This window comes from Molossus molossus, unplaced genomic scaffold, assembly GCF_014108415.1.
Source record: "Molossus molossus isolate mMolMol1 unplaced genomic scaffold, mMolMol1.p scaffold_m16_p_3, whole genome shotgun sequence".
NCBI lineage: Eukaryota > Metazoa > Chordata > Mammalia > Chiroptera > Molossidae > Molossus > Molossus molossus.
In genome coordinates this window covers 72,501,718-72,522,553 of record NW_023425366.1, presented here as the reverse complement: position 1 = coordinate 72,522,553, position 20,836 = coordinate 72,501,718, and the positions used below count along the sequence as shown (strand labels likewise).

The 20,836-nt window shown below is 36.5% G+C and overlaps 1 protein-coding gene across 1 annotated transcript in view; it reads left to right on the top strand.

Moving 5' to 3' along the window:
• SLCO6A1 (solute carrier organic anion transporter family member 6A1) overlaps positions 1–20,836 on the top strand; it is a 111,264-nt gene that overhangs the window by 18,582 nt on the left and 71,846 nt on the right. Inside the window, exons 4-6 of the mRNA XM_036279694.1 lie at positions 728–824; positions 10,706–10,827; positions 11,696–11,805. Of these exons, the coding sequence (XP_036135587.1) occupies positions 728–824; positions 10,706–10,827; positions 11,696–11,805 (329 nt within the window). The remainder of the gene's footprint in view (positions 1–727; positions 825–10,705; positions 10,828–11,695; positions 11,806–20,836) is intronic.

Below are 20,836 nucleotides of genomic sequence, written 5' to 3'. Positions count from 1 at the left end.
GAGTTTCTCTAAAACATACATTGGATAATATGTATGATGTTAATTTTATGTGTAATGGCAACCAGTTGTTTGGTCAAGTCTAGATGTTTCTGTGATATTTTTCAGAAGTGACTAACATTTATAATCAGTAGACTTTGAGTAAAGCAGATTACCCTCTATAATGTGGGTGAACCTCATTCAATCAGTTGAAGCCCTTTAGAATAAAGACTGAGGTTTCCCAAAGAAGTAAATCTGTCTCCAGTAAACAGAGAGAAATTCTGCCTGAGTTTTTTTAGCCAGCTGTCCTGCCCTATGGACTTCAGACTTATAGACTTAAGACTGTAACATTGACTCTTACGTGGATTTTCAACCTGCCAGCCTGTCACAAATTTTGACTTACCAGCCCCACAATTGCATACGCCAATTCCTTAAACTCTCACACTCTAAATATCTTATTTGTAATAGTGTAAGAATAAAAAAATAAAGAAAAATTAGAAAAAAGTCTTTCCTACTGAGAGATATTGATCAGATAACCAGGAGATAGTTGCCTGTGAATAAAATATAGCTCAGAAATCATTTCACTCTCTCTCACACACAAATTCTCTTTGTTCTGTTTCTCTGGAGAACCCTGATTAATAAAGTATCCTATGAAGCTTTCAAAAGAAATCCATTTCGGTGATGTGTCTTTTACTATCTTGTGACAAAGCTAGCTTATATGGTAGTCTGATATTCAATATGTATTTTATAGGTATTATGGAAGCTTCAGTAACAATTGGATATGCTTTGGGTTATGCGATAGGAGCTCCCCTAATTAAGAACTCTGAGAAGCATTCTTCCGATGAAAGGTAAGCCATTTTCTTTCCTTTTTTGTCTACATTGTGTAAAATATTTGTTGGATAGATACTTTAGTATATATATATATGCATATATATGCACATTTAATTTTTAGTAACCATATTTTTAGAAAAATGTATGTAAATGCTACTGATATGCACATATATATGTACATATAAATACATCTAAAGTGTACATTTTTACTGTTACTGCTTGAAATATAATTTTAAAAACACTATTTATAATGACAACCTCACTAGTAATTCTGAATCTAATTTTTTAAAATTGTGGTAAAAAACATGTAACATAAACTATCATCCTAACCATTCTTAACTGTACAGTACAGTAGTGTTAATTATGTTCTTGTTGTGCAACAGGTATCTAGAACTTTTTTATCTTGCTAAACTAAAACTCTACATCCACTGAACAACAACTTCTCTTTTTCCCTTTCACCCCAGCCCTTGGCAGTCATCATGCTACTTTCTGTTTCTAAGAGTTTGACTACTTTAGATACCTCATATAAGTGGAATTATGCAGTATTTTTCTTTTCTGTGACTGACTTATTTCACTTAGCATAATGTCTTCAAGGTTCATCTCTGTTGTAGCATATGACAATATTTTCTCCTTTTTAAAAGCTAAATAATATTTCATTGCATGTATATACATCACCTTTTCTTTATTCAGTTTTCTGTAAATGGACATTTGGTTTACTTCCAACTTGTGGCTATTATGAATAATTGTGTAATTTACATAGGTGTGCAAATATCTCTTTGAGATTCTATTTTTAATCTTTTTGGGTATATACTAGAAATGATTTTTTAAAAATCCTCACCTGAAGATATGCTTATTGATTTTTTTTTTTTTTAGAGAGAGGCTGGAAAAAGCGCACGTGAGAGAAACATCTCTGTGAGAGAGAAACATCAATTGGTTGCCTCTTGAAAGTGCCTCAATCAGGATCAAACCTGCAGCGTAGGTATATATCCTGACCAGGAATTGAACCTGGACCTTTTGGTAAATTGGACAACACTCCAACCACCTGAGCCAAGGCAGAAATGAGATTTTTTTTTAAAGGAACTTCCATACTATTATCCATAGTAGCTGCACCATTTTACATTCCAACCAGTAGTGCATGAGGTTTCCAATTTCTCAGCATCTTGCCAATACTTGTTATTTTCTGTTTTGTTTTGTTTCTTAGTAACAGCCATCCTAAGAGGTATACATAGATATTGTATTGTGGTTTTATTTTCATTTTCCTAATGATAAATGATATTGCACATCTTTTCATATATGTGTTGGCCATCTGTATGTTTTCTTTGGAGAAATGTATATTCAAGTTTTTTGCCCATTTTAAAATCAGATTTTGTTGTTGTTGAATTAAAGAAGTTTTTAAAAATATATTATGGACAATAGCCACTTATCAGACACACAATTTGCAAATATTTTCTTCCATTCCGCAGTTCGCCTTTTCACTCTCTTGATTGTTTTTTTTGCTGTGTAGTTTTTATTAATTTTATTTTTTATTGAATCTATTGGAATAACATTGGTTAATAAAATTATACGGGTTTCAAGTCTACAACTCCATAATACATCACCTGTACATTGTATTGTGGGTTTGGACATTTCTTGTATCAATATTTTTTTCTCACATATTTTCTTAGACAAGGGAAGCAAAAGAAAAAAATAAATAAATGGGACTACATCAAACTAAAAAGTTCTTTTACAGCAAAGGAAACCATCAACAAAATGTAAAGACAGCCCACTGAATGGGAGAACATATTTGCCAATAATATATCTGATAAGGGGTTAATATCCAATATTTATAAAAAATTTATACAACTCAACACCAATAAAACAAACAGTCCAGCTAAAAAATGGGCAAAGGACCTGAATAAACACTTTTCCAGAGAGGACATACAGATGGCCAATAGACATATAAAAAGATGTCAATGTCACTAATCATCAGAGAAGTGCTGTGTAGTTTTTAAGTTCAATGTAGTTTTGTTTGTCTTAATTTTGTTATTTTTCCTTGTGATTTTGATGTCATATCAAGAAATCATTGCTAATTCAAATGTCAAGAAGCTTGTCCGCTATGTTTTCTATGAGTTTTATTTTAAGTCTGATGTTCAGATCTTTAATCCATTTTGAGTTATTTTTTGTATATGTTATTAGCGTTCAACTTCATTATTTTGCATGTAGATATTTAGCTTTTCAAGCACCATTTGTTGAAGAGACTATCCTATCTCCATTGTAGGTTCTTGTCACCTTTGTCAAACATCATTTGATTATATTTATGAGAGTTTATTTCTGGGCTCATTATTCTATTTCATTGTCTATATATTTTTATAACAGTGCCATACTGTTTTATTTAGTGTAGCTTTGTAATGTATTTTGCAACCAAGAAGTGTGATGCCTCCAACTTTGTTTTTGTTTGTTTTTAATCTAGATTGCTTTAGCTATTTGGGGTCCATTGAGATTCCATATAAATTTGTAGAATTTTTTTTTTTTTATTTTTCTGCAAAACTTTTCATTAAGATTTTGATAGTGATTGCATTGAACCTATAGATTACTTTGGGTACTAAGGGCATTTTAACAATATTATGTCTTCAAATGTATTAACATGAATGTTTTTCCATTTGTTTATATCTCTTTTTTCCAGCAATGTTTTGTAGTAGTCAGAGCGCAAATTTTTCAGCTTTCACACATTGTCATTGTTAGTACATAGAAATACACTTGATTTTTCCGTTGAATTTTTATGTCTCAACTCTGCCGAATACATTTATCAGTTCTAACAGGTTTTCATGTGGAATCCTTTGCATTTTCTAAATATAAGATTTATGTCATCTGCAAACAGAGATGTAATTACTTTCCCCCCCCCCCCCCCAATTTGGATGCCTTTTATTTCTTTTAATGCCTAATTGTTCTGGCCAGAGTTTCCAATACTATGTTGAATAGAAGTGGTTACAATAGGCATCTTTGAATTGTTCCTGGCTTCAGAGAGAAAGTTCAGTTTTTCACCATTAAGAGTGATATTAGGGGTAAGCTCTTTGTATATTGCTTTTATTATGTTGGGGTAATTTCCTTCTCTTCCAAGTTTGTTGACTGCTTTGATAATAAAATGTATTAAACTTTGTCAAATGCTTTTTCTGTATCAATTGAAATGATCTTGTGGTTTTTGTCCTGCATTCTACTAATGTGGTGCACTACATTGGTTGCTTTGTATATATTGAACCATTCTTGCATTCCAGGAATAAATCTCACTTGGTCATAATATATAATCTTTTTAATATGTAGTTGAATTCACTTTGCTAGTATTTTGTTTGTGATTTTTGCATCACTATTCATCAGGGATATTAGCCTATAGTTTTCTTCTGTTGTAGTATCTTTGTCTGATTTTGTTATCAGGTCAATAATGCTGGTCTCATAGAATGAGTTTGTCAGTGTCTCTTCGTCTGTAAATTTTTGGAAATGTTTGAGAAAGATGGGTGTTAATTCTTCTTTAAATGTTTGGTAGTATTCTCCAGTGAAGCCATTTGGTCCTGAGATTTTTTTTGTTGTTGTTGGGAGGTTTTTGATTAATTATTTGATCTCCTAGTTACATGTCTATTCAGATACTTATTTCTTCATGATTCAGTCTTGATAGGTTTTATGTTTTTAGAAATTTATCTGTTTCTTCTAGGTTATCCAATTTGTTGGCATGAAATTGTTCATAGTAGTTTCTTATAATTCTTATTATTTCTGTGGCATTAGTTATAATGTCTTTTTTATTTCTGTTATTTGAGTCTTCTCTTTTTTTTCTAGTTTAGTTAAGGATTTTTAAATTTTGTTGATTTAAATCAAATCAATTTATTTGTTGATTTTTTTTCTATTGGCTTTCTATTCTATATTTCTTAAATATCTGCTCTATTTATTATTATTTGCTTCCTTCTGTTATATAAATATGCATTTTTAAGGCCATGTGTAATTATGTATTGGGAAGTAGTACCATAAGTGTGACTTCACCTTGCTTTCTTTAGTTCTCTCATTGATATGGTAGAGTTAACGAAGGAGATATTCTGATATTCTGCCACTATAAGAAAACAAAGAGATTTACCCTCCATTTCTGAAACTCTGGGTTTATATAAAGGTAGAACTAATTAAAAATGAAACACAGAAGCCAACTAGTTCCTCTTATTTTTGTCAACCAGCCAAGTGATTTCACAGTTATTTTTTTCTAGATATACTACCTGGAAGTTCTGCTGCCAGCTCCCCTGCTAGCTCATCTGGGTTCTAACCAGACTAGTGTGAAGGTTTGGTAGCTGCCAGACAAATGTCGTCAAGAGGGATATATAAGGCATTAGAGAATAAACTGTGTTTTATATATTTTGTTTGACTCTGTAAGTTCACTCTTTATCTCTCTGAAACCTTCTGTAATGTCTTTTCTATCCCAGGTGACTGACCTGTATTGAGAACCTTAACATAACTTCCTAAACTCTGGATTTCATTTATATTTGGCCAGTGAGAGACAATGACAGATGAGAAGGCAGGAACATATTTAGGCTCAGGCATTTATCCTCCCAGCTCCTTTCCTGAGGGCATAATATCCAGATCGGCTATTCTGAAGGCCATTGCTGCTTTTAGGCTGCTCTCTCCATTTATTATGTAAAATTCTACTTGGTACTGTTCTTAGCCCCAGAATTTTGATATACGCCTTGTTCATTTTCCTAAACTCTGTCCACCCCACTAGAAATAATTTCGTTAAGTCTCTCTTCAAATTATCTAGTATGTGTGTACCATGTATTTCCAACCAGTATCCTCACTGATACTAAAAATAGTATCAGAAGTAACAATAGGATTTAGGAACCAGGTTGCATATTTATATGCTATATGCACAAATAATCTCCTTGCTGGGGGTACACTGGACATAGTTTCTAAAATAATCACAGGTTGTGGAATGGGATTAAGTCCAGGAGAGGGAAAGATTGGAAAAATAAGGAATTGTAGCATTTAGTCATTCAGGTAACAAAAGTGCTTTTAAGACCTGGATCATATGACTTATTTTAACAATACTAGAGAACATTCCCAGGAGAAAGGAAACATGTGAGTGTGTGAATATTAAGTCCTGTCATGAGATGAGAAAGGAGGATGACCATTACATTATAACTCCACTCAACAGTGGCCTTGAAATAAGGGAAATCCTAGTGAGTAAAACTTGAGACTGATTGTCCACTTAGCATAGAAGGATAGATGGCCTGAGATATAAATTTATACTGATTCATAGTTGGGTAGCCAGAGATTTAGAACAAGATTGGAAACTAAATAACAGGTAGAATTTGTGGGTGGACCTCTGGGAACTGGTACATGAAGAGGATATATACTTTGGAAGAAGTATATACTTTAATCAGTTGGACAAAATGACCCCTCCTGTTTATGTTAGTCAGCTTCGCTCTTTTTTTTTTTTTATCCTCACCCGAGGACATTTTTCCATTTTTTGTTCAGGTAGAGTGGGAGGGAGAGAGAGGAACAGAGAGAGAGAGAGAGAAACATCGATGTGAAAGGGACACATCGAGTGGCTGCCACCCGCACAACCGACCAGGGCCGGGGACAAACTGCAACCGAGGTACGCGCCCTTAGCGGGAACCGAACCCGGGTCTCTCCGGCCCGCAGGCGGACGCTCTAACCGCTGAGCCAAACCGGCCAGGGCAGCTTCGCTCTTTCTTTAATTACCCCAGTTCTTCCTCAAAAAGCCCATGTGAAAAGTGACCATGGTGACGTTAATGGTGACTTTGTATGAGTGCAATCACATGGACTTACTCACCAAAGGACAATTTCTCATCATGAATATTTGTCAGTAAATGTGTATTACTGTTAATGAGCAGTCGACTTCTCAACAGTAGAGGTCAACTGTGAGTCCCTTATATGGCACATTCATTGGGAGACAAGCTGTCAAAAGGGTGATTATATAGGCCCTCTTTTAACCAAGAGGAGATTTGTTTTCACAGGAAAAGATACATATCCTAGGCAAGAATTTTTCTTCTCTATCTTAGTCCTTTCAGGCTACTATAACAAAACTATAGATTGGGTTTATAAAGAACAGAAATTTATTTTTCAAGCTTAGAAGTCCAAGATCAAGGTGCCATTAAATGTGATGTCTGGTGAGGTCCTGCTTCCTGGTTCATGGACAGCCAACTTCTCCCTATGTTCTTACATGGCTGAAGGGGCAAGAAAGCTCTCTGGGCTCTTTCTTTTTTTTTAATACATTTTTTTTTAAATTTTTTTCTAATATAGTCTTTTTTTTTTTTTTTATTGATCTCAGAGAGAGAGGAAGGGAGAGGGTGAGAGAAACATCGATTGGCCACCTCCTGCATGCCCCCCACTGGGTATCGGGCCCACAACCTGGGCATGTGCCCCAACCAGAAATCAAACTGGTGACCTCTTGGTGCATGGGTCGATGCTCAACCACTGAGCCACACTGGCCAGGCTGGGCTCTCTTTTATAAGATCCTTAATCACATTTATATGTGCTCCATTTTCATGATTCAGTCACCTCCCAAAAGCCCCTACCCCCAATACATTAGGGGTTAGTATCTCAACATATGAATTTGGCAGTACACACACTTTCAATCTATAACATCTGCCTACAGTGATTCTGCTAGCACCACCATTCAAAGACTTAGAGATGCCATATTCATCCCTATGAATTCTTACACAATATCGTCTCTAACTAAGGAACATATGATAAGACAAAGGAAGTGTGACAGTATGATAACTCCAGAATTCACTGGTCTTACTAGTGCCTTCATTATCCAGAAATAGCTGGCTTAATAGAATGGTGTCATAGTTTGGTGCCATTAATAGTTTTCTGGTGGAGACTTTAGGGGTTTCTATATATAGTATCATATCATCTTCAAACAGAGATAATTTTACTTACTCCTTTCTGATTTGGATGCCATTTATCCCTCCCCTCCCCTCCCCTCCCCTCCCCTCCCCTCCCCTCCCCTCCCCTCCCCTCCCCTCCCCTCCCCTCCCCTCCCCTCCCCTCCCCTTCCCTCCCCTTCCCTTCCCTTCCCTTCTTCTTTTCTGTTTTTTATCTAATCACTCTGTCTAGTACTTCCAGTGCTTTGTTGAAGAAAAGTGTGGAGATTGGGCATTCTCGTTTTATTCTTGATCTTAGAGGAAAAGGTTCTATTTTTTGCCATTGAATATGATGTTAGTTATGAACTTGTCACATATGGCCTTTATTATGTTGAGGTATGTTTCATCTATACCTACTTTGTTGAGAGTTTTTATCATGAATGGATTTTGAATTTTGTCAAATGCTTTTCGACATCATTTGACATAATCCTATGATTTTTATCTTTTATTTTGTTAATGTGGTATATTACATTGATTGATTGTGGACGCTGAACCATGCTTGCATTTCTGGAATAAATCCCACTTTATTATGGTGTATGATCCTTTTAATGTTTTGTTGAAACATTAAACATTAGGTCTGCTAATACCCTGTTGAGGATTCTGTGTCTATGTTCATCAGGGATAGTTGCCTGTAATTCTCTATTTTTGTAGTGTCCTTGTCTGTTTTGGTTGTGTTTAAATTTAACTTCCAATTTCAATTTATTTTTGCATATAATATGAGACATAGACCAAGATTCTATTTTTCTCTCAAAGGGATATCTAGTTGTACTAATGACATTTTGGATAATTTCATTTTTAAAAATTAATTTATTTTTTAATGATTAAATACCATCTTTATCATAAATTAAATTTTTTTATAAATGAGTTTTTCCTCTCTTGTCTAATCTGTTTTCTGATATATTATTGTACCTAATGCCAATACTACAATGTTTTAATAACTAAATAAGTAAAATAACTGAGTTAACTACATATAACTACTAAATACAACTAATTATATTTAATTACTAAAAACTTTATCATATAATTTGATATTTGGATGAATAAATCCCTATTCATTATTATTCATTAAAAATCAGGACTGCCCTGGCTGATTTGGCTCAGTGTTTAGAGTGTGGGCCTGTGGACCAGAGCGTCCTTCCTGGGTTTGGTTCCCGCTAAGGGCATGTACCTCAGTTGCAGTTTGTCCCCAGCTGCGGTTGGGGTCGTGTGGGTGGCAATCACTTGATGTGTCTCTCTCACATCAATGTTTCTCTCTCTCTCCTGTTCTATCTGAAGGTAAATGCAAAAATGTCCTCAAGTGAGGATATGGGGGAAAAAAAATCAGGGACTGTTTTTGCAAAATTATTTTCTAGGTAAATTTGATAACTGCAGGTTACAATAAAAGCATTTTGATTTGAAATACTTGCATTTATGTTTCAAAATGGGAATAACTATTATCTTTCCATGCAAAAATATGGTATGTTGCTCTATTTTCTCTGCATTTCTTTTATGCCCTTCACTAAAATTTTATGATTTTATTTATTGAAGATATCCTATTTAGCTTATTCCTACTGATTTCACTTATTTTCACTGATTTCATGTTGTGCATGGAATCTTTGTATTATTACCTTTATTAATCATTTATTTTTAGTAGAAGGAAATGTTGATTTCTAAGTTTGTCTTATTTATATGTTATTCTATTAAATTTGTTGCTTATACTTTGTAGTTTTTTAAGTTCATTTTTCTTAATTTTTAGGTACTCAATTTATACACAAATGTAATAATCATATTATATGTAATAAAATGCATATAGTTAGGATATATAGCTGGGTTCAAAAGCTAAAAAAAGAACATTTTTGAAAATTATAAATAACGAGGAAATTTGTACCTCTAGTGGCAATCTGGAATCAAAACTTTCTAGGCATAGCTTATGCTTATACCTACTGGATAGTGGAAATCAAGATTGCAACCCTGTGTCATTGCACTTTGGAGTTGGTATCCCTGAATAATGTAGCAATGGATAAGGAGTTGGCCCGTCAATAAAACTGGTATTCTCCACATTCTGTGAGAGAACAGGCCTGTAAGTAAGCCACTGATCAGCTGTCTGCTGGCAGTAGGTAGAGTCACCTGTGAGAGAAACTAGCACCTCCAGACCTGTGGTTCCTGGGGATATGGGCATTTCCCCACCATGGCTGGTTGGACAAGGTCTTAAATGTGTGTGAAACTGAAGACAATGGCAGCGGTGTAGTAATAAACTTCCCTAAATCTTCTCTCTAAATGGTACAAAATAACTTCACAATTATGAAAATTCTTCACACAAATCATAGCCCCAGTATTAATGAAGACAAAGAATGCTGAAATTGTAAAATGAATGTGAGTAAAAAGAGAAAATTTAAAAAACCCAGCACGAGATCCTTCACATTCCCATCGCGCTCTGCTCACTGTGAGGCTTTGTGGTTTACAAAGGTGGAACAGGAAAAATTGCAGGTCAGAGAAAAGATAATGGCTAATAAAGGGTCCTAAGGAAGATTAGGTAGATTACTGGAAGCATAATTCACTGTTAGTCTGAGAGTTCAGAGAGGAAACTATAAGATATATATATCATAATAAATATGATTTAGAGGGTTAGTTGTGCAATTTAAAGTGGAGGTTTTCACTAAAGGTCTAGGTGCGTGATTTAAAGGGGTAGGAATCATTTTCAAGACAGGGGAGATTTAAAGGGATAGTCTTCCAAATGCATAACTTATGTTAGAGAAAAAAGTTTAAAAAGATTACAGAATTCCTACTCAAAGAATCACTTGAGTGGACAGGGGAGAAGGAAAGGGAAAACATTTAGGATTCTATAGGACAAAAGGGAACTGCGCAATTGGAGGACTCACAACCACACACTCAGCAAAACAAGCAACAGGAACGCAGTAACAGAAAGATGTTTCATTTCTCTATCTTTTTCTTTCTCTTTCAATTATGGTTTTGTTTGTAATAAAATACACAAACTTGACATTTTTCATTTTTCTCTATTAAAGCATTGGAGATAGTTACAATAATGAACACTGGCTACAGACTTGGTGGATTCGTTTTGTTTTTGTCGCAGTTATTGCATGGTCTACATTAATACCACTTTCATGCTTTCCACAGCATATAAAAGGTGACTATAATGATATACTTAATTAAATTAAAGTACAGTAGGTTCCTCACCCCACCTTCCTCCCTCATTCTCAGAATATGCTTGAACTACATTTCTCTCTGTCATGAAGATGCAGAAATATGTGATTATTATTTGAATAAATATGAATATTACTTCAACAAATATGAGTATTATTTGAACAAATGAAGCTTCATGTGGCCAGATAACATTTTATTTATGTACCAGACTTCCATTTACACATATTTTTGTTCCTTGTCATTTATTTTTTAAAATGCGTTATATCTACAGTTCATAAATTTTCTTAAAGAATAAAGCATATTATATCTAAGCACATTATTTAGTATATGTACTACCTCATAGAATTGTTTTAAGATAAAATAATAACTATTGAAACTCTTTTACAAACACTAACAAAAACATGTAACATTAGAGAAATCAAATATTCTCTTAATGGCAGTACATTGCATTGGCACAAACTGTTTTAGTAACATTAAAGATAACTCTTTTATATTTTCAGGACTATGCTGTCAAATACTGTAGTAACTTGCTACATGTGGCTATTTAAATTTTAAACTAAATTAAATTAGAAATTCATCTACTCAGTCATAGGAGCTACATTTCAAGTGTTTAATGGCTAAGCTATTATACAGTACAGACACAAACCACTTTCATTATAACAGAAGACTCTTTAGGACAACACTGTTAGAAGAATTTAACTTTTATTTAATTAGATTGAGTTTAGCTTGTTCAAAAATAGTTCACTTGGCATTCCAAGCAAACTAGGTTTATTAGGATGTGTATGTATGTTTATATATGTGTTTTAGTTATTTAAATATGTCATAAAATTCTTTTGCTTTTTAACATATAGGTTCAGCAAAGATAAAAGCTGGGAAAAAGAAGATGCCTCATTTGTTGGATAGAATATATAAAGATCAGGAATTTGGAACTAGTATCAAAGATTTATTTGCTTCTGTTTGGGTAAAGTAAAATATTTTACATGAACAAGCCAATTAGGTTGACTTGTACAGTTTTCTAATGGGTTTAAGAAAATAACCATAAAGTGTTCAACTTAAATATGAGTGAACATTTGAAGTCATTTAAAAAATTTTTTTTAAATTAATTAATTTAATTTATTTTATTTTTGTTACAGATGTTTCTCCTTTTTTATCCCATTGACACCCTCCTCCCCATCCCCCACACCCCGTCCCCGGCTTTGTTGTCCATGTCCATTGGTTATGTACACATGCATATAAGTTCTGTGGTTTATCTCTTCCTACCCCCCACCACCCCCTCTCCCGAGGGTTGTCAGTCTGTACCCTACTTCCAAGCCTCTGGCTATACCCTATTTCTCAGACTGTTATGATTGTTATAGTCCAAAAATAAGTGAGATCATGAGGTATTTGTAATTTTCTGCTTGGCTTATTTCACTTAGGATAATACTTTCCAGGTCTCTCCATGTTGTCTGCAAGGATAAGAGAGCTTTCTTTTTTACAGCTGCATAGTACTCCATTGTGTATATGTACCACTGCTTTTTTATGCACTCATCTATGATGGACACATGGGCTGTTTCCAGATCTTAGCTATTGTAAATAGTGCTGCTACGAACATGGGGGTACATATATTCTTTCTGATGGGTGTTTCAGGCTTCTTAGGGGATATTCCTAGAAGGGGGATCCCTGGGTCAAATGGAAGTTCAATTTTTAATTTTTTGAGGTAACACCATATTGTTTTCCATAGTGGCTGCACCAGTCTGCATTCCCACCAGCAGTGTACTAGAGTCTCCTTTTCTCCACACTGTTGCCAACACTTGTTGTTTGATGATTTGTTGATGGTGGCTATTCTGACAGGTGTGGGGTGATACCTCATTGTTGTTTTAATTGGCATCTCTCTGATGATTAGTGATGTTGAGCATCTCTTCATATGTATCTTAGCCATTTGTATGTCCTGTTTGGAGAGGTGTCTATTTAGTTCCTCTGCCCATTTTTTTTTAATTGGGTTCTGTGTCTTCCTTTTGTGGAGTTGTATGAACAATCTATATATATTGGAAATTAACCCCTTATCTGATGTATCATTGGCAATTATGTTCTCCCATACAGTGGGTAGCCTTTCCATTTTGATGATTGATCTTTCACTGTGCAGAAGCTTTTGAGTTTGAAGTAGTCCCATGTGTTCATTTTCTCCTTTGTTTCTATTGCCTTAGGTGATGTATCAGTGAAAATTCTGCTGCATATGATGTCTGAAATATTGTTGCCTACATTTTCTTCTAGGATTTTTATGGATTCATGAGTCACATTTAAGTCTTTTATCCATTTTGAGTTTATTCTTGTGTATGGTGGACGTTGATGGTCTAGTTTCATTTTCCTGCATGTAGCTGTCCAATTTTCCTAACACCATTTATTAAAGAGGCTGTCCTTACTCCACTGTATGCTCTTGCTACCTTTGTCAAATAATATTTGAGCATATTGCCTTGGGTCCATTTCTGGGTTCTCTGTTCTGTTCCACTTGTCCGTATGCTTGTTCTTGTGCCAGTATCAGGCTGTTTTGATTACAGTTGCTTTGTAGCATAACCTGAAATCTGGTAATGTGATCCCTTCAACTTTGTTCTTCTTTTTCAAGATTGCTGTGGCTATTTGAGGTCTTTTTTGGTTCCATATGAACTTTTGAAGAATTTGTTCTAGTACTGTGAAGTATGTCATTGGTATTTTGATGGGGATTTCATTGAATCTATAGATAGCTTTGGGTGATACGGACATTTTAATGATGTTAATTCTTCCAATCCATGAACAGGGTATGTGCTTCCACATTTTTATATCTTCCTCTATTTTTTTTTTTTTTTTCAATGACCTGTAGTTTTCTGTGAATAGGTCCTTTATTTCTTTGGGTAAATATATTCCTAGGTATCTTAATTTTTTTGCCGCAATGTTAAATGGGATTGTTTTCTTAGATTCTCTTTCTGTGAGTTCATCATCGGTGTATAAGAATGCCATCGATTTCTTGACATTAATTTTGTATCCTGCTACTTTGCCAAATTCATTTATTAAGTCTAGTAAATTTTTGATGGAGTCTTTGGGGTGTTCTACGTATAGTATCATGTCATCTGCAAATAATAACAGTTTCACTTCCTCCTTTCCAATTTGGATCCCTTTTATTTTTTCTTCCTGTCTGATTGCTGTGGCTAAGAATTCTAGTACTATTTTAAATAAGAGTGGCAAAAGTGGACATCCCTTGCCTTGTTCCTGTTCTTAAGGAAAATGCTTTTATTGTTTGCCCATTGAGTATGATGTTGGCTGTAGGTCTTTCATATATAGCCTTTATTGTGTCTAGATATGATCCCTGTATTTTCTCATTGTGAGTGTTTTTATCAGAAATGGATGATGGATTTTGTCAAAGGCTTTTTCAGCGTCTATTGATATGATCATGTGGTATTTATTCTTCATTTTATTTATGTGGTGTATCATGTTTACTCATTTGCAAACATTGTACCAGCTTTGCATTCCTGGGATGAATCCCACTTGGTCATGGTGGATAATTTTTTCGGTGCATTGCTAGATTCGATTTGCTAGTATTTTGTTCAGGATTTTGGCGTCTATGTTCATTAGGGGCATTGGCCTGTAGTTTTCTTACTTTGTAGTGTCTTTTTCTGGTTTTGGAATTAGAATTATGCTGGCCTCATTAAACGAGTTTGGAAGACTTTCTTCTTCTTAGATTTTTAAAAAATAGTTAGAGGAGAATAGGAGTTAGTTCTTCTTTGAATGTTTGGTAAAACTCCACTGTGAAGCCATCCGGGCCAGGGCTTTTGTTTGCTGGGAGTCTTGATTACATGTTCAATTTTTCTATCTCTTCCTGGTCCAGTTTTGGGAGACAGTGTGTTTCTAGAAATTTGTCCATTTCCCTTAGTATGTTGAATTTGTTGCCATATAATTGTTCATAGTAGCTGTAAACGATCCTTTGTATTTCTGTGGTGTCAGTTGTTACTTCTCCCTTTTCATTTCTGATTTTGTGTATTTGGGTTCTCTCTCTCTGTTTTTTGGTGAGTCTAGCTGGGGTCCAATCTTGTTTATCTTTTTGAAAAACCAGCTCTTTCTTTCATTGATCCTTTGAATTGTTTTTTTGGACACTATGTCTTTTATTTCTGCTCTGATCTTTACTATTTCCTTCCGTCTACTTGCTCTAGGGTTTTCTTTTTGTTTGCCCTCTAGTTCTTTAAGTTATGAAGTTAAATAGTCTATTAGAGATTTTTCTTGTTTTTTGAGTTAGGCCTGCAGTGCTATGAACTTCCCTCTCAGAACTGCTTTTGCTGCATCCCATAGATTTTGTGTTGTTGTGTGTTCATTTTCATTGGTTTCCAGGAAGTTTTAAATTTCTTCCTTGATCTCCTCAGTAACCCATTCATTGTTTAATAACTTGCTATTTAGCTTCCATGTGTTCTAATGTCTTTATATGTTCTTGTTGCAATTGATTTCTAGTTTCATGCCATTGTGATCTGAGAAGATGCTTGATATGATTTCAATCTTGAACTTGTAGAGATTTAGTTTATGTTCTATCATGTGCTCTATCTTTGAGAATGTCCCATGTGCACTTGAGAAGCATGTGAATTCGCTAGTTGTGGTTTGTAAATCTCTGTAGATGTCTATTAAATCAATTTGGTCTGGTGCTTCATTTAGAGTCTCTGTTTCCTTGCTAACTTTTTGTCTAGAGGATCAATCCAGTGATGTCAGCGGGGTTTTTAAGTTCCCTGCTATGATTGCATTGCTGTTGATTTCTCCTTTGAAATCCTCCAGATGATTTTAAATATATTTTGGTGCTCCTATATTGGGTGCATATATGTTTATCAAGGTTATATCTTCCTGTTGGATAGATTCTTTCAATATTATGTAGTGGCCTTCTTTGTCTCTTGTTATGGCCTTCATTTTGAAATCTATTTTATCAGATATGAGAATTGCTACCCCAGCTTTTTTTTGCTTTTTGTTTGCTTGAAATTTTTTTTTCCAATTCCTTCACTTTCAACCTATGTGAGTCTTTTGTTGTGAGGTGGGTCTCTTGTAAACAACATATGGATGAGTTGAGTCATGCTTTCTTATCCAATCAGCTACTCTGTGTCTTTTACTCGGAGGATTCAATCCATTTACATTTAAGGTGATTATTGATATGTACTTATTTATTGCCATTTTTGTTTAGTGTGGTTCTATTTTTGTTCCTATTTCTCCTGCTAAATACAGAAGTCCTTTTAACATTTCTTGCAGTGTTGAATTGCTGCTAATGTATTCCCTTAGCCTTTTTTTTTTGTCTGAGAAGCTCTTTATTTGACCTTCTATTTTGAATGACAGCCTTGTTGGGTAGAGTAGTTTTGTATTCAGATTCTTGTTTTTCTTGACCTTGATTACTTCATGCCATTCCCTTCTGGCCTGTAGTGTTTCTGTTGAGAAGTCAGCTGAGAGCCTTATGGGGTTTCCTTTGTAGGTAACCTGTTGCTTCTCTCTTGCTGCCTTTAAGATTCTATTTTTGTCTTGAATTTTTGGCACTTTGATTATTATGTGTCTTGGTATGGGCTTCTTTGGGTTCTTCTTACTTGGTGCTCTTTGTGCTTATTAAACTTGAATGCCTTCTTCCTTCACCAAACTTTTGAAGTTTTCTGTCACTATTTCTTCAAGTATATTCTCTATCCTTTGCTCATTTTCTTCTTTGAGGACTCCTATGATGCGAATGATATTACGTTTCCCATTGTCCCACAGTTCTCTTAAGGTGTTTTTCTGTTTTTTAATTATTTTTTTCTTTCAGTTTTCTGATTGGTTGATTTTTTCTACCCTATCTTCTAATTCACTGATCCAATCCTCAGCTTCCTCTACTCTGCTATTTAGTCTTTCCAATGTGTTTTTTATTTCTGATATGTCATTCTTCATTACTTCTGGGTGGTTTTTAATTTCCAACTGGTTGATTTTCAACATTTCTATGTCTTTACTCATGGTGCTCATGTTCTTACACATGCTGTTGAGCTTCCTCAAGATCATGGCTCTGAATTCTAGTTCTGTTAACTTGCTTAACTGCACCTCATTTATCTCATCTTCGGTAGAGGTCTCTTGTTTTTTCATTTGGCTTTTGTTTTTGTTTTTCACCATTTTGGCTATCACAGTGGGCTTTGGAGTCTGCGAAATTTTCACTGTGTGTGTTGGTGTTCTGCTGTTTGTGGCTCCCTCTCCTGGGTTTGGATGAGGCAGGGAGGACCCACTTTAAAGACCACTGTCAAGTCTTAACTTTCCTGGCTAGAGTTGCTAGCCCAGGGAATGGTAGTTATCCTCTAGTTTTTTTCCTGGAGGCTATTAGTAGGGGTCACCTGAAGAACCTTGGTTTTTGAGTTGACTGGAAAACTCCCTTAGGTGCTCAGTGTAAGAGGATTTCCCGAGGGTGGGGCAGATGCTGGTTGTTAATGGGCCTCAATTAGCATTTCAATTGCCATCAGGTTGGGTTGAATCTCCAAGGGAGGGACCGCCCCCCACCCCCCCAGGGCCCTGGGAAGGAGTAAGATGACCACCACCAAAATGGCACTCAGCAAAAGCTTGAGTACCCTGTAAATCCCGAGTGTCCCCATACAGTTCCAGTCCAGTCTTCCCTCCCTCTCCAGAGCACAAGGTGAGTGGCTGCTGCCAGTTTAGCTTCTGTCCCGGCTCTGCCGTGGAGCCCCCTGGGATTTTAACCCGAGGGCACTGCTCCCAGCTAAGGGCTGCCAAGGCTGTGGCAGCTCCCAGCCAAGGGCGCAGCTTTCAGCTGAGGCCACTGGTCCCAGCCATGGGCATAGCACCCAGCCGAGGTTGCAGGACCCAGCCGAGGGCGTAGCACACAGCCGAGGCAGCCGCAGGTCCCAGCCGAGGCAGCTGCTGATCCCAGCCCAGGCCACAGGACCCAGCCGAGGGCGTAGCTTCCTGCTGAGGCCGCTGGTCCCAGCCGAGGGGGTAGCACCCCGCCGAGGTCGCAGGACCCAGCCGAGGCGGCCGCTGGTCCCAGCCGAGGCCACAGGACCCAGCTGAGGGCACAGCTTCCATCCGAGTCCCCTCGTCCCAGCCCAGGCCGCTGTAGACCATGGGCTCCCGGCCCCCTCTCACGTCCTTGCAAGCCTACCAGGATTGATTCAGTGTCCCTGGTTATGTGGTCCTCCAAGCTGCCTTTCGGTGCCCCTTCATGACGATTTGTCTTTATTTTCGTTGTAATTCCAGTTTGGTCCTAGGAGATGGTCTGTGTAGCTTCCATTCACTCCCTATATGCCTGTTCTTGTGCCAGTACAGTGATACCTCGGTTCTCGAACATAATTCGTTCCAGGAGGATGGTCGAGAACCGAATTGTTCGAGAACCGAAGCAATGAAACCCAATAGGAAAGCGTGACTTCACAAAGTGTGACTCTCTCTCTGCACTCACACTGATGATGCAAGCAAGGCGCGCTGGGCCGAATGAACGCCATTCGACTCAACTCGGCTCATCTCGGAAGTTCGAGTTCCAAATATTTGTTCGGATTCCGAGACAAAAGTTTCTCGAATCTCCTGGTCGAATACCGATTTGGTCGAAAACCGAGGCGTTCGAGAACCGAGGTATCACTGTACCAGGCTGTTTTGATTACAGTGGTTTTGTGGTATAACCTGAAATCTGGTAATGTGATCCCTCAAACTTTGTTCTTATTTTTCAAGATTGCTGTGGCTATTCAAGGTCTTTTTTGGTTCCCTATGAACTTTTGAAATATTTGTTCTAGTTCTGTGAAGTATGTCATTGGTATGGTGATGGAGATTGCATTGAATCTATAGATTGCTTTGGGTAGTATGGACATTTTAATGATGTTAATTCTTCCAATCCATGAACAAGGTATATGCTTTCTGAAAAAGTGCCTAGAAGTGTTTCCTTGTGCAGTAGTTGTCATACTCTAAGTCTTGGATCAGCACTTGATTTCAAGAGAGCAATCTAAAAAAAAAATGTTTTTTCTTTATTACTTATAGAGAGAGAGGAAGGAAGAGGGAAAGAGTGATAGAAACATCAATGAGAGAAAACATCAATTGGCCACCTCTCCTGCATGACCCAACTGGGGATTGGGCTCACAACCTGGGCATGTGCCCTGACCTGGAATGAAACTGGTGACCTCCTAGTGCATGGGTGTATGCTCAACCACTGAACCACACCAGCCAGGCACAATCTTTAGATTTCCTAAAAAACCAATTAAATATGGTATCTTGACAACAATGGTCAATAGTAATGCCTTGCTATAAATTAATAATTTAGTCCATTCTTCGTGTTTAGGAGAATATAAATAGGAGAAAGAGAGGAAAATTCAAACAACACGGCCTTGCTAAATTGACAGAAAATTAATGAGAAATGTCTTTGAGATAGAGAAGGAAATTGAGAGAGAATAGTCAGTAGCTATAATAGAAGTAGATATAGACACAAGAAGCTGATGAAAGGAAGCTGCACATCATGAGCCTTTAAAGCAATCAAGACCAAGCAGTGAAATTCCCACTGTTGAGCAGACAAGATAAGCTGCTGTTTTATACTAAATAATATTCTGTTTATTTATGAATTGTTTAGCATTGAGAAAGTATTTTTAGCTTTGTTACTTTCCTTTGTAACATAAGTCACATCAACTGAATTAATCAATGAGTCTGTTCATTTTAATCCCAAAGAGCCTAAACACAAAAATTATCCAGGCAGCACATCTCAGTGTGATTTTTCCAGACCAACATCATCATCATTATCTGAGAATTTGTAAGGAATGCAAATTCTTACACCCCACTCCAAACCTACTGAATCAGAAACTCTGGAAGTAGGACCTGGCAATCTGTTTTTTTATGCTCTCCAAATGATTAAATTTATACTAAAATTTGCAGACAACAAATCTATTAACCTATTGTGACCCTCTTTTTAAAAAATAAATCATGAAAATGATGCTTATTCTTTTTTTTTAATTTTTTTTAAATTTATTTTATTTTTCTTTAATCCTCACTCGAGGACATTTTTCCATTTTTTGTTCAGATAGAGTGGGAGGGGGAGAGAGAGAGAGAGAAACATCAATGTGAAAGGTACAGATTGAGTGGTTGCCACCCACATGACCCAACCAGGGCCGGGGACAAAATGCAACCGAGGTACACACCCTTAGCGGGAACCGAATCCAGGTCTCTCGAAACCGCAGGCTGATGCTCTAACCGCTGAGCCAAACTGGCCAGGGCGATGCTTATTCTTTACTGGACAACTTCTATGTGCCAGAAGTTGTATTAAATTATTACATGTAGTAAATTCTCATAATCACTAGAATATAGATATTATTATTTCTATTTTACAGATGATGAACCAGTAATTTAAAGAGGATGAGTAACTTTTCCAGACATGTTTGGACACACACACACACGGCTAAATTAAGGTTAAGAATATGAGTATCGATTTACATTGTTTGTTCCCCTTTTCTGTGGACTACATTCCTGTGTTGCCTGCTGTTGTATGTCACAGAACAGTTGTTCACATAGTTGGTGCAGTTTTCTGGTTTTATGTGATAAGAAGACAGATCTGCTAGTTATTCCATTACGGTTGGTGCAAAGTTGGAAGTGTAGGTTTTAACCTTTTATCTTCATGTAAAAGTTTCAGTGTTGACATTCTCCCTAAACAAAAAGATATAGAGGAGAATTCCAAAATAGCAGCAGAGTAAATGGAAACTACACAGACCGTCTCCCAAAACCAAACTGTAATTACAACTAAAACACAGACAAATCAATGTAAAAAAGCAACAGAAAAGCAGCTTGTGAGGACCATATAACTAGGGACACTGACTAGACCCTGGTAGGATTGTGAATGTGCAAGACAGGGGATGGAAGCCCACAGTCAGCAGCTTAGCAGCAGCCTTAGCTGTGAGCAGCCCTCTCGGGTTAAATTCCCAAGCAGCTCCACAGTGCAGAGCCAGGACAGAGGCTAAAATAGCCAGAGCCACTCACTTTGGGCTCTGGCAGAGGGAAGGCAGACTGGACTGGAACTGTGTGGGGACAGTCGG